This window comes from Cetorhinus maximus, chromosome 2 (assembly GCF_964194155.1).
Source record: "Cetorhinus maximus chromosome 2, sCetMax3.hap1.1, whole genome shotgun sequence".
NCBI classification, from domain to species: Eukaryota; Metazoa; Chordata; class Chondrichthyes; order Lamniformes; family Cetorhinidae; genus Cetorhinus; species Cetorhinus maximus.
The window spans coordinates 99019135-99033300 of NC_135880.1; the positions used below are offsets into that span (position 1 = coordinate 99019135).

The following is a 14166-nucleotide window of genomic DNA, read 5'->3' on the forward strand; positions in this document are numbered from 1 at the left end:
GGCCTTTTGTCAGCTTAGAACAGATGTCAAAAGAAATCTATAGTTTGTTTATAACTTTTGCCACAACTCTAACTGGACTGTGGAAGTGAGCAACCTTAGTAGACAGAAAACAGGAAGACAACCGAAAGTCATATAGGAAAGTAAACTTGTCAGCCATCAATGAAATAGTTAAGTTTCATATTTTTGCTGCATAATCATTCGATTTAAGTTTAATTTGTTAATTTTTTTCTCTAGGTTGGTGTGAGAATCGACAACAGCAGCTTTAATCTAACAAGAATCGTTACCTTTACACCATTTCACATGCTCATCAATCGAACAAAGCACAGAATAGAAGTAACTGAAGAATGTGAGTCAAAGTGGTTGGGAATTGATTCAAATCAGGTAATTTGGCATCATTTTTTCACTAGTAAATATTTAAAGGGGAACCATTTGCTTGAAAAAGATGAATATTGCAAGATGTGGATTGAGAAGAATTAAGTAGATGACTTAGGAGAAAAATAACTGACATGGACACAGTGAGCCAAATGTCCTTCCTCTGATCCCTAATATTGCATGTTTCTATTGTTTACAATTGGCCTTAAACAGCTTTAGCCCTTTAAAAAGCAGGTGCATATTGCAATTGTGGTGATGGGAGGATATTGGAATTCTTCTGCATGGGTGAACTAAAATGAGACTAAAGGGTTTACTCACTGGTAATTATCTCGTGATGTGACCAAAGCTGGACTCTACAGTAAATGATCTTAGCTATAGGCTGTTCCAACAGCCTTGTTTGTGAAATAAAAAGTTGCTCTACTATTATATATGTTAGACTCATCTTAATATATGTTTCCAACAAATAATCCTGTGATTTTTGGGTTGGACAGGGACCTGGTACCTTGTTTACATTTGCTTGTTTTCCAAGTTTGTTTAGTAATATAGTTTAAGTAGTGTGCATTTTTTTCATACAGATTTAATTCTTCATTAATTTGCCTGAATCAATAGTCCAAATATCTCATAGAAAGAAGCCCCATTGATATTTTGAATGGTCAAAGATGAAATATGTGTAATTTAGCTTTGTATCCTGTATTAAATATACCATAATTCTTTATTCAGTTTATGGAGTGATTTGCTCTGTTTCAATTAGTGCATCCCATTTTGGCCTGCCAGAGATTCTGAGAGATTAGTAGTTCGAATTGTCGGATGCGGTGCATCACCACATAAGGTTTACTTCAACAAACAAGAAAATTGTCTTTTACTTCATCTGAACAATAAGGTACGAGTGTTTTGGAAATGGTATGAAATAAGAACCATGACACATGAGAGTTACCAAGTTGCCTAGCCAATTGCCGTGAATGTTATCTATTTTTAAAAGACACAAGTAATTAATTGCTCTTATGCAAGCATCCTTAAACCAATGATTAACATTTAGGTTGTATTAATGGATTCTCATGGTATTGCTCACAGTTAATTGTAGGATGCATCTGCATTTTAACTGTGTTTTCTTTGCATTGTTGATGGGTCACTGTGTGTCTTTTTTTTATTTCCTGGTTGTGTGCTTAATTTTGTTTGAAATTAACTCTCTTTTTTGTTTCTTTTATTATTTGGTTAAAAATTTATTTAAACAAATCTTTGAAAGCAAAAATAAGAGAAAAACCGAAACATGCAAAGAAAAGGAAACAAAATTGGGGGACAGAGTTTCTGGTCTGAAATTATTGAACTCATTGTGGGGCCTGGAAGGCTGACAAGTGCCTAATTTAAAAATGAAGTGCTGTTCCTCAAGCTTACATTGAGCTTCACTGGAACAGTGCAGCAGGCCAAGGACAGAGATTTCAGCGTGAGAGCAAGATGGAGATTTAATATGACAAGCCAGCAGAAGCTCAAGGCCATGCTTGCAGACTGGACAGAGGTGTTCTGCAAAGTGGTCACCCAATCTGCGTTTGGTCCCCCCCTGTACAAGAGACCACATTGTGAGCAGCGAATATAATATACTAAATTGAAAAAGTAAACGTTGGTGTGGGAGGTTGCATCATTGGAACAGATGCAACAGAAAAGATGGAACTGGGAGAATGGTTTGGAATCCTCCAGTCCTTCCATTTAGTTTCCATTTATTGTTTTGGTTTTTCTCTTATTTTTTCTTGGAGTCAGCAGCACACCTCCCCTTGGTGTATCTTTTGTTTCTTTGCTTCTTTTCTTACCCCATCACCACTCCCATTGGCCCTCTAAGACTAACTCTTCTTTCATTCAGTTTCTCCTGTCTTCCACCCTATCACAGATCTTCATTTGTCCTTGTCCCACCCGCCCCTTGCTCAAAACCTATTACATTTCTAATTTTTCCCAGTTGTGATGAAAGGTCAGCGACTGGAAATGTTAACTCTGTTTCTCTCTTTACAGATGAAGTCTAATCTGCTGAGTATTTCCAGGGTTTTCTGTTTTTATCATTTTAAACACCTTGATTAACTCTCTCAGCCTTCAAACTCAAGGGTATACAAGCTTAGTTTGTACAACCTGTCCTCATAATTGAAGGCCTGGAATGATTTTGGTGGGATTTACAGTGTATCCTTTCCAAAACCAGAATATATTTCTTGAGGAACAGTCCCCAAACTGAATACATACCCCAGATGTAATCTGATTAAACAGGCCTACTGAAGCATAATTTTCTCCCCTTTGGCCAATATTCCATTAGCGTTTTGAATTCTACTTATATCTGTGCTCCAGCTTTTAGTGATCTGTGTAAATAAAAGATCATAATTTCTAATGTTGTCCTATTAACAGAATGATTCTTTCTAGATTTCAAAATGGATGACCTCACATTTTCCTACATTGCACTTTATCTGCCATTGTTTTGCCCAGTCACTTGTTCTGTGTTTTTTTGTAGCTTCTGCTCCCATCAGCAAAAGTTATTATGACTCCTAACTTGGTGTCATCTGCAAACTAAGACATACAACTCTCTTTCTTTCAAATCAATGATATACATGAAAAGCTGAAGTTCTTGTACAGATTGCGGAGAACATCACTTCTCACATCCTGCCAATTAGAGTACATTCCCTTTATCCCTACTCTCTGTATCCTACTGCCTAACCAATTACTAACCCATGTCACAAGGTTACCTTCAATTCATTTATTCTTATTTTTGCTAATAATCTCTTGTCAGAACCTTATCAGATGCTTTCCAGAAGTCTGTATAAATAACATAGGTGGACTGTACCACGTTAGTGACCTTAAGAAATTCAACTGGCTTAGTCTGACAGGAACTGGGAGTACTGAGACCGGGGATGAGGTGGGGGGAGATTGGGGGGTGGGGTGGGGGATGTGGCAGAGAGAGAGAGAGAGTGGAAACATAGAATGTAATAGTTTGTTACTTCTGATCTATAGGGTTGATTCAAAGGTGACTTGGGAATATATGAAGTGGAACAACAACCTAGTTGAACCTTGAAGAGTCCTAGAATCTTCAGGCGAGACAGGGGACGGGGTTAAAGAGGAGGAGGCGTTGCATTATTAGTTAAGGAGTCAGTTACTGCAGTAAGGAAAGATGATTTCTTGGAGGGGGCATCGAATAAAGCTTTGTGGGTAGAGCTTAGGAATAAAAAAGGGCAGCCACATTGTTAGGTGTTTATTATAGACCGCCAGATAGTCAGCGGGAAATTGAGGAGCAAATATGTGCACAATTTGTGGAGGTATGTAAAAACAATTTCAATACTGTAATTAAATTAGGTAATTTCAACTTTCCCAACATTAATTGGGATAGACATAGTGTTAAGGGCTTGGATGGAGTGGATTTCTTGAAATGTGTGCAGGAGAACTTTTTAGGTCAATATGTAGAGGGTCCAACAAGAGACGGCGTGGTGCTGGACCTAATTCTGGGGAATGAAGCCGGACAGGTGGCTGAGGTGGTGATGGGCGAGCATTTTAGCGATAGTGACCACAACATGGTACAGTTTAAGTTTGTTATGGACAAAGAAATCAACAAGTTACAAAAAAATGTTTTGGATTGGGGGAGAGTGGATTTTAGTAAAATAAGTCAGGATCTGGCCAAGGTAGACTGGGGACAGTTACTTGTGGGGAAATCTGCAGAGGAACAGTGGGGGGGGTGTTCAAAAAGGAAATGGGGAGGGTACAGGCTCAACATGTTCCCTCTAGGGCGATAGGAAGAAGTAACAAGCCCAGAGAACCATGGATGATCGGAGATATTCAGGTTATGATGAGAAGGAAAAGAGAGGCTTTTAGCAGGTACAAGGGAAGCAAATCAGCAGAAGCATTAGTGGAGTACAGAAAATGCAGGATGGAGCTTAAGAAAGCAATTAGGAGAGCAAAGAGAGTATATGAGAAAGCTCTGGCTGGTAAAAGTAGGGAAAATCCCAAGATATTCGATAAGTATATCAATGGGAAGAGGATAACCAGGGAAAGAGTAGGGCCCATAAGGGACCAAGGGGGCAATCTATGAGTGGAGCCAGAGGACATCGCTAGTGTGTTGAATGAATATTTCACATCCGTCTTCACCCTAGACAATAAGGATGAAGGTATCGAACTCAGGGAGAGAGACTGTGAGGTTCTTAAGCAAATTGATATAGGGAGTGACAAAGTATTGGAGGTGTTGGCAGGCTTAAAAGTGGACAAATCTCCAGGCCCAGACGATTTGTGTCCCAGACTGCTGAGGGAGCCAAGGGAGGAGATCGCAGGGGCTCTGGCCCAAATTTTTAATTCCCCTCCGTCCATGGGGGAGGTGTCAGAGGACTGGAGAACAGCTAATGTGGTTCCGCTATTTAAGAAGGGTTATAGAGATAAGCCAGGGAACTACAGGCCACTGAGACTCACGTCAGTGGTAGGGAAACCATTGGAGAAAATTCTGAAGGATAGAATCTATCTCCACTTGGAGAGGCAAGGTTTGATCAGGGATAGTCAGCATGGCTTTGTCAGAGGGAGGTCATGCCTAACAAATTTGATTGAATTTTTTGAGGAGGTGAACAGGTGTGTAGATGAGGGTACTGCAGTTGATGTAGTTTATATGGATTTCAGCAAAGCCTTTGACAAGGTTCCACATGGGAGACTTATTAAAAAAGGCAAATGCACATGGGATATGGGGTAATTTGATAAGGTGGATTCAATATTGGCTTAGTTGTAGGAGACAGAGGGTGATGACAGAAGGATACTTTAGTGACTGGAAGCCAGTGTCCAGTGGCGTACCACAGGGATCTGTGCTGGATCCCCTATTATTTGTCATTTATATAAACATAGATGACTATGTGGGGGGGGGTAGGATTAGTAAGTTTGCAGATGATACAAAGATTGGCCGGGTGGTTAACAGTGAGCTTGAGTGTCTTGGGCTATAGGAAGATATAGACAGGATGGTCAAATGGGCAGATAAGTGGCAGATGGAATTTAACCCTGAAAAGTGTGAGGTGATACACTTTGGAAGGAGAAATTTGATAAGGAAGTATTCAATAAACGGCATGACACTAGGAAGTTCTGAGGAACAAAGGGACCTTGGCGTGTGTGTCCATAGATCTCTGAAGGCAGAGGGGCATGTTAGTGGGGTGGTGAAAAAGGCATATGGGACACTTGCCTTTATCAATCGAGGCATAGATTACAAAAATAGGGAGGTTATGTTGGAGTTGTATAGAACCTTGGTGAGGCCACAGCTGGAATAGTGTGTGCAGTTCTGGTCGCCACCTTATAGGAAGGATGTGATTGCACTGGAGGGGGTGCAGAGGAGATTCACCAGGATGTTGCCTGGGATGAAACATTTAAGTTATGAAGAGAGGTTGGATAGACTTGGCTTGTTTTCATTGGAGCAGAGAAGACTGAGGGACGACCTGATCGAGGTGTACAAGATTATGAGGGGCATGGACAGGGTGGATAGGGAGCAGCTGTTCCCCTTAGTTGAAGGGTCAGTCTCAAGGGGACATAAGTTCAAGGTGAGGGGCAGGAGGTTTAGGGGGGATATGAGGAAAAACATTTTTACCCAGAGGGTGGTGACGGTCTGGAATGCACTGCCTGGGAGGGTGGTGGAGACGGGTTGCCTCACATCCTTTAAAAAGTACCTGGATGAGCACTTGGCACATCATAACATTCAAGGCTATGGGCCAAGTGCTGGTAAATGGGATTGGGTAGGTAGGTCAGGTGTTTCTCACGTGTCAGTGCGGACTCGATGGGCCGAAGGGCCTCTTCCGCACTGTGATTCTGTGATTCAGTAGTTCACAAAGTTACCTATGTGATACACCCTAAACTTGAGACCTCTCTCTCAATACCCTAGTAGAAATATATTGGCTCAGAATCAATTTTGAGTGCAAAAAAGTGGATGCAGTTCGCAGACCCTACATCTGAATGCTGAGACCCGATACACTCCAGACATTGAGTCTCGGGCCTGATTGCAGTGTTCCCAGTGTTCAAAATGTGAAGAACCTACTAGTCAAAAAGATACCAAATTTGGGCTGCAGTGGCCCCTCTGATCTGTGTTATATAGAATCTGGATGGAAATGTGTATTTGTATCCGCCTGGCATATTGAAGCCTTATGGGTTTGAGTAGCACCTGAAAAATAGATGCTACACAGACTGATTTCTGACCTATTACTTCTTCTTTAGGTGGCTTCCCACTGTAAATTTATTATTTTTGCTGCATTGCAAATGTTATGTCATTGCAGAACATTCTGAATGTTTAATTAACTGTTGATGTTTGAACAAAAGGATTTAGTATTCTATTTCAAAACTGTCCAGATGGCAGAAGCTTGGTTTTAAATTGTGCATTGTCTATTTGAATGAATTTAAAATGTCCTACAACATAATTCTCCTTCCTGATTGACTTTTTCTGTTGTATATTATAGTTTGGAGGTATCATCATGGAAGTACACTTGGCAGAACATTCTACAGTGATGACTTTTAAGGATTACCATGAAGGGGCTGCTCCATTCCTCATTATTAACCACACAAACGCAAGCACGATTGAATATTATCAGAGGTACATTACATATATTACAAGAATTTGTTTAAGAAATGGCAGCTGTTTTCAATAAAAGTTCAATTTATTCAGGAATTATATAAGCATAATGGTGACTGCTGATTCTTTCCAATTCCCAAACAAGAATTGCACTTGGCAAGATAACACGTTTTAATAAAGAACAATAATTTTTAACTATTGGCTATGTAAATCTCTTCAAAGGATGTGATTTTTAAAGAAGTCAGATAAGCATGTACGACTGCTGCTGGTTATCTCTGCAGATATGCTAACTCTAGAGCTTTGCTCTAAATTGCATATGACAATGTCTTTCAAGATATTTTAAGCATTATTTGCAGGTATGTTGGCAATGATTAAAAATTACATCTGCCACGAGATCAACAGACATGTTGGAATACACAAATTCATATAAACTGCTGTCCATTGTTGGTACTTCAATCGAAGCTTTTTTAAAATGCCTTAGGGTCATAGAATCATTACAGCAGAGAAGAAGGCCATACTGGTTCTCGGTAAAGCAATCTAGTTAGTCCCACCAACCCTCCCTCACCCCCTCCCAATCTACTCTATTCCCTGCAAGTTTATTTCCTTCAGGCCCCTATTCAGTTTCCTTTTGAAATCACAATCATCTCCACTTCATCCCCCTTGTATGCAGCAAGTTCCAGGTCATTACCTTTGTAAAAAAAAAAGTTCTTCCTCACATCCTCCTACATTCTTGTCCAAGAATCTGCTTAAGTTTATGTCGCTTAGTCCTGTGCAATCAGCTAATGGAAACAGCTTTACTTTTGCCTGGCATAATTGTGCAAACCTCTATCAGATCTCTCCTCTGTCACTTTTGCTCCAAGGAGAAAAGACTGAGCTTCTCCAATCTAACCTTGCAGCTAAAATTCCTCATACATGGGGCAGAATCTTGCCCTTGGCCAGGATTTTCACCTCGGCGATTTGGGGGTGGGGCCCGGTCGCCGAGGGGAAAATGACGCTGGATGACGTCGGGAGGAATCCTAGACGTCATCCTGGTCCATTTAAATTTTTAGGAAGGCGGGTGGACAGCGAAATCAGCTGTCCGCCTGCCGACCTGTCAATGGCCAGTTGAGGCCATTGACAGGCTATTTAAAGTAATTAAAGACGTGCCCGTCCAACTTTAAGGCTGGCAGGCAGGCCAGGAGCCCCAGCAAGCTCCAGACTATTGATGAAACTTCATTCACTTGCGGGATGAAGTTTCATGTCCGTATTGTAAAAAAATTAATAAAGTGTGTGTGTTCTTTATTAACATGTCCCATCTCGTGTGACATTGTCACATGAGGGAGACGTTAATAATTTTTTTATGTTTCTATTTTTAATGTTTTTGACACTATCAGTATTCTCCCTGAGACAGGACTTTGCCTCAGGGAGAAGCGCACTCTTACGCGCACATGCGCGAAAGAGCGCACTTTGACAGCTGGGGGTTCCATCCTCCCCCCCCCACCCCGCACAGGAAGCGCATAGCACTTCCCATTGGGGATGCCTTAAAATGCACTTAAAATGGCGGTGGGCCCCTTTTCAGTGGCGGGGGTCAGCTGCTCGCCCACCACCAAGCTGGTGGGGCCCACCCGCCATCTTGGAATTATTCTGATAAATTTCCTCTGCACGCTCTCAAGGACCCTCATGCCCTCCTAAAGTATGGTGACCAAAACTAGATGCAATATTCAAATTGTGGCCTAACCAAAGCTTTATAGAGGTTCAGGATAACTTCACTGTTTTTGTACTCAATACCACTATTTAGGAAACCCAATATCCGATATGCGATATGCTTTGCTACCTACTCTCCCAACATGTCCCGACACCTTCAATGATCTATGCACATGAACCCCAGGTCCCTCTGTCCCTTCACACTCTTAAAAACTGCCATTAAGTGTTTATTGCCCCTCTCTGTTCCTTCTATGAAAATGCAGTATTCATACTTTGCTATATTAAGTTCCATCTGCCACTTATCTGTCCATTCTGTTAGACTATCTGTATCCTGTTGCCGTCAAGTGGTGCCATCCTCACTATTTGCCACACATCCAAATTTGTTATTATTGGCAAATTTTGAGATTTTACTCTTGTATTCCAATATCCAAGACATTTACATATGTTGAAAAGCAGTGGACTGACCCTTGGGGAGCACCACTGTCTACCATCCTCCAATATGAAAAACAAACATTTCCACCTATCACTGGCCCTCTATCCAGCTCTACCTGTACCACCCCCCTCAAACTCATTTCTATTTTTCTTTAGCTCTGATGAAGAGTCTTACGGACTCGAAACGTTGACTGTCTTCCTCTCCACAGATGCTGTCAGACCTGCAGAGTTTTTCCAGCTATTTTTGTTTTTGTTTCAGATTTCCAGCATCCGCAGTTTTTGCCTTTACCGCAACATGCTGCTTTCTGTCTTTATGCCAATTTTTTATCCAAGCTGAAGCTGACCTCCTATTCCATGAGCCTCTATTTGGTAACCATTTATGTAGTACTTTGCCAAATACGTTCTTAAAATCTGTGTAGACAATATCTGTTGCATTCTCTTCATTAACTTTGTGTTACTTCATCAAAAAATTCAATTGGGTTAGTTAAAGGTCCTGTATTTAATAAATCAATGCTCTCCTCCTTAATTGACTAAAACCTAATCAAAGTTCTTTCATTATTTCCCTCAGACCTTATCCACCACTGATGTTAAACTGACCAACCTGTAGTTATTGTGAATGCCCTTGCATACTTCCTTGAATAAGGATGTCATATTTGCCACTTTCAATCCTCTGGCACCTCCACCCTCTCTAGGGAAGCTTGGGACACTATGGCAAGCCATTTGCTATCTCCACCCTCACTTCCCTTAGCGGCCAGGGATGTAAATCATCTGGAGCAGGTGACTAATAGAGTCTAAGCATGGCCAGCTTTTACAGTAAATCCTGCCTATCAATTTTCTTCCCATCCATTACTCTAGCATCTCTGCTTCTACTGATATTTTGTCAGCATCCTTTTCCGCAATAAGCACCAATACATAGTACTCAATAAATATTCTAATCTTGCTACGCACCTCGAAGCATAAAGCACCTACTTTGTCCCTAATAAACTCACCCTGTCTCTTACTACCCGCTTATTGTTTACATGCTGGTGGAAGATTTTTTGTTCCCTTTTATGTTGACTGCTATTCAATCTTGTATTCTGTCTTTGCCTGTCTTATTTTCCTCTTCACTTCCACTCTCAACTAGATTTGACTTGGTTCTCACTTGAAAAGTTCACTGGACATGCATCAAACACCCTCTTTTTTTTTCCTCCTCCTTATTCTCTATCCCCCTCATCTTAACCCCCTCGTCATCCAAGAAGCCCTGGTTTTGGTTTCCCTGCATTCTCTCTTCTTGGAATGTACCTGACCTGAACCTGAAACATCTGTTCCTTAACCTATCATTCTTTCACAGTTTTTCCTTTCCTCTTTGGTTTCATTTTACCTGGTTAGATCCCCGTTCATCACAATGATAAGCTGATCAGTCATAACCAAGCAAGGTCTAGCAAGATCTAAGCAACTAATTATCATTGGCCCTCTATGTTTAGCTATACAGCTGCACTTGCCCTTCAATTTTAAAATGATGCTTTATGTACAATGATGAAGGATATTTCAACATCTGTGAAACTTGGAGTAGATTCTAAATAAAAATGACATCTATGCTGACAGGAAATGAAAATGCCAGCCTGGATTTGGAGGGATGGAATTTGTGGTATATTCCCTCCTCAAATCCCAACAGCAATTTAACCAGAGAATATTTAGGTGAGAGGAAGTTCTGGTGAGCAATTGGAGGGATTTTGGAAGCTTCAGTTGGCATTTCAGGGGCTGTGGGTTAAGGTCAGGAAAGGGGGAGGATGTTTTAGCTGGCAATCAGGTTGTTGACAATTGGCCTTGGAGGTGTAGGCTTGCAATCAGAGGACTAGGGGAGGTTGAAGGCTTCCTTCAAGAACATTCCTTGAAGAACTACCTTCCTGGCCCACAAGGATTGTTGTAAGAGACACGACCTTGGGGAGTCGAGAGCTTTAGCTTCTGTTCAGCTGTCTGAAATCCCACAACTCGATTTCTTTTAAATTTATGTCATAAGGTTGCAACTTTGGTCTGGTAATTAAGTCCCCATTTTCAATTTGCAGGAGTGCTTATATCTTAAATTATGCGCTTTAAATTTTAAAGGGGTGGAGTTGGGGTGTGGTTTCCCAATTCTGATATTTTAACCCCCAATCCTCTCCTGCCTGTCAAGGAGCAGAGATTAAAAATGAGGCCCATAACTGTGAGAGGGAACATAGTTCCTGTAATTTCTCCTACTGGACATTAAATGACTGGTCCTCTACAGATGGTAAGTAATTCATTAGCAGCATTAGAGTCATAGAGGTCTACAGCACAGAAAAAGGCCCTTCGGCCCATTGAGTCAGCACCGGTCAAATAAGTACCTAACTATTCTAATCCCATTTTCCAGCACTAGGCCCATAGCCTTGTATGCCATGGCATCACAAGTGCACATCCAAATACTTCTTAAATGTTATGAGGGTTTCTGCCTCTACCACCCTTTTCAGGCAGTGAGTTCCAGATTCCCACCACCCTCTGGGTGAAAAAATTCTTCCTCACATCCCCTCTAAATCTCCTGCCCCTTACCTTAAATCTATGCCCCCTGGTTATTGATCCCTCCGCCAAGGGGAAAAGTTCCTTCCTGTCTACCCTATCTATGCCCCTCATAATTTTATACACCTCAATCATGTCCCCCCTCAATCTCCTCTGCTCCAGGGAAAATAACCCCAGTCTATCCAACCTTTCCTCATAACTAAAAGTCTCCAGCCCAGGCAACATCCTGGTAAATCTCCTTTGCACTCTCCCTAGTACAATCACATCTTTCCTATAATGCGAATTCCAGAAGTGCACGCAATACTCTAGCTGTGGCCTAACCAGCGTTTTATACAGTTCCAACATAACCTTCCTGCTCTTATCTTTATTAGCCGAGGCATAGAATATAAATATCCCATATGCCTTCTCAACCATCTTATCTACCTGTCACACTACCTTAAGGGATAGGTGGACCCTCTGTACTTCCCAGGGTCCTACCATTCATCGTGTATTCCCATGCCTTGTTTGTCCTGCCCAAGTGTATCACCTCACACTTATCTGGATTAAATACCATTTGCCACTGATCAACCCATCTGACCAGCCCATCTATATCCTCCTGTAATCTAAGGCTATCATCCTCACTATTTACCACTCCACCAATTTTCATGTCATCCGCAAACTTACTGATCAGCCCTCCTACATTCAAGTCTAAATCGTTTATATATATCACAAACAGCAAGGGACCCAACACCAATCCCTGTGGAACTGAACACAGGCATCCAGATGCAAAAACACCCCTCGACCATCGCCCTCTGCTTCCTGCCACTCGGCCAATTCTGGATCCAAATTGCCTTGGATCCCATGGGCTCTTAATTAGTTATTCTATTTGTTCTTGCTTTACCAAATTCAAATAAAAGCGCATGTTTCTTCTCTTTACGAATTTTATTTTTAAAATGTGTGCCCTTACTTAAAAGTCCAATGACTCAAAAAGTTAAAATATATTTGTCAGTAATAAGACCCCTCTAGGAGTAACTTAGGGAGAACACTGGAGCTCCACTTAGGACTTGCTTTAGTTTTATTACAAATGCCATAATTTGTTAATAGCAGCTCAACTGGAAAGGCGCATATACTAGAGCCAGGGAAAGCAACTTACTATACCTGGGAAGACCCAACAGGATCAAGAGTGCTGAGCTGGAATTGTTCATGTGAAGATGCAGCGGGAGAACTGAGTACAATAGAGGTAAGCATATAGAATATTTTTATTGTACACTTTCACCTCCTGTCTCTTCTGGCTTGGTTCAGACTTCATCCTGTTAAATTATCATCTTGTATTTATGTGCATGCTCCATTTCAAATTTCTGATACATTCTGTCAGGTTTTTATCTGATGGTTCTAGAAGCATCTTTGCTGGCTCTTGGTTTTATCACATTTCATTTTCAAAGTTTTACCCACAATTTGCTAAGTTAATGACCTGCATGTATGTGTTGAGCAAGGTGACATTTTCATTACATACTTTACTCTTTCATTTGTGTTGTTTTATAATATTTGTTGATATATTCCTTTGGTTAAAATCTATTTTCATGTCATGTACATTAGAGGCTAGATTTTTCTGATTGAATATATGGTCTGGTATGTTAGTTGTATCACATGACCATTAATGTACTGAGGAGATCATGTTAGCTCTGGTAAGAGGATCAGTGCAAAATCCAGCCTTAAGCATTATAGCCCCAATTTTACAAGGGCTCCGCCAAAGGTGCTAGCGGTGTTCTTTGATCAAGATCACATAGCATACCCGTTTTGCAACAGAATCTGTCAAATTTTGATTTTTGAGACAAAGAAAGATGTATGTGCAGTTCTCATTTAAATAGTAAAATTATTAAATTAAAATTCATGAGTTTGAGAGAGTTTTTTGCCCTGCCACATACTGTGGCCATATAAAATGGATGCATGAAATAAAAACAGAAAATGTTGAAAAAACTCAGCAGGTCTGGCAGCATCCGTGGAGAGAGAAACAGAGTTAACGTTTCAAGTCCGTATGACTCTTCGTCTGAGCAGACTCTTCTTACAAAATTTTCTGTTTTTATTTCAGATTTCCTGCATCTGCAGTATTTTGCTTTTATAAAATGGATGCGTGTCTGCTCCATTGGCCAGGCCTTCAGCATTCATGTTTATTTCTTTTTCTGCATTGCACATTTTGAAAACTTGTTTCCTATGTACTGATGTCTCTTTACTAAAGTCTTCAGTTTACTGGCCAACACTCTACTGATGTGGTACAACTTGCAGATTAGGTTGGAAAGATGAGAACCCCTTTGACTATTTTCATAGAGCCAAATGAGTTAATGAAGGACCAATCGGACAAAACTTTCTTCAGGTTCAGTGATGCCTTGAGCAGTATGTCTAACTTTACAGATCATGCCACTCCTACCTAGGAATTTCAGAGGAGACATGCCTTTGCTTCATAGAGGCAGTGACGAAGCTCTGCAATTTGCTGCAACTGACTCTCAGGCCCGGATTTTCACTCCCTAGGTGGGTGCACAAAGTCAGGAAAATTGCTCTCCGAACCCATCTTGGGAAAAACTGCCTCGAATGGACAGATTTTTGCTCCGAGGGTGCGAGTGCAAGATGGAGTCAGGCATACACCCCACCGCCCC

At 41.1% G+C, this 14166-nt stretch overlaps 1 protein-coding gene across 6 annotated transcripts in view; it reads left to right on the top strand.

The window, feature by feature from the left end:
* vps13a (vacuolar protein sorting 13 homolog A) overlaps positions 1-14166 on the top strand; it is a 523321-nt gene that overhangs the window by 372848 nt on the left and 136307 nt on the right. For 5 of the 6 annotated variants that reach the window (XM_078567491.1, XM_078567508.1, XM_078567517.1 and 2 more), the window contains 4 exons: positions 235-381; positions 1124-1252; positions 6798-6931; positions 12620-12755. In XM_078567491.1, coding sequence (XP_078423617.1) covers positions 235-381; positions 1124-1252; positions 6798-6931; positions 12620-12755 — 546 coding nt within the window. The remainder of the gene's footprint in view (positions 1-234; positions 382-1123; positions 1253-6797; positions 6932-12619; positions 12756-14166) is intronic. The other variant, XM_078567499.1, reaches the window with a different exon arrangement.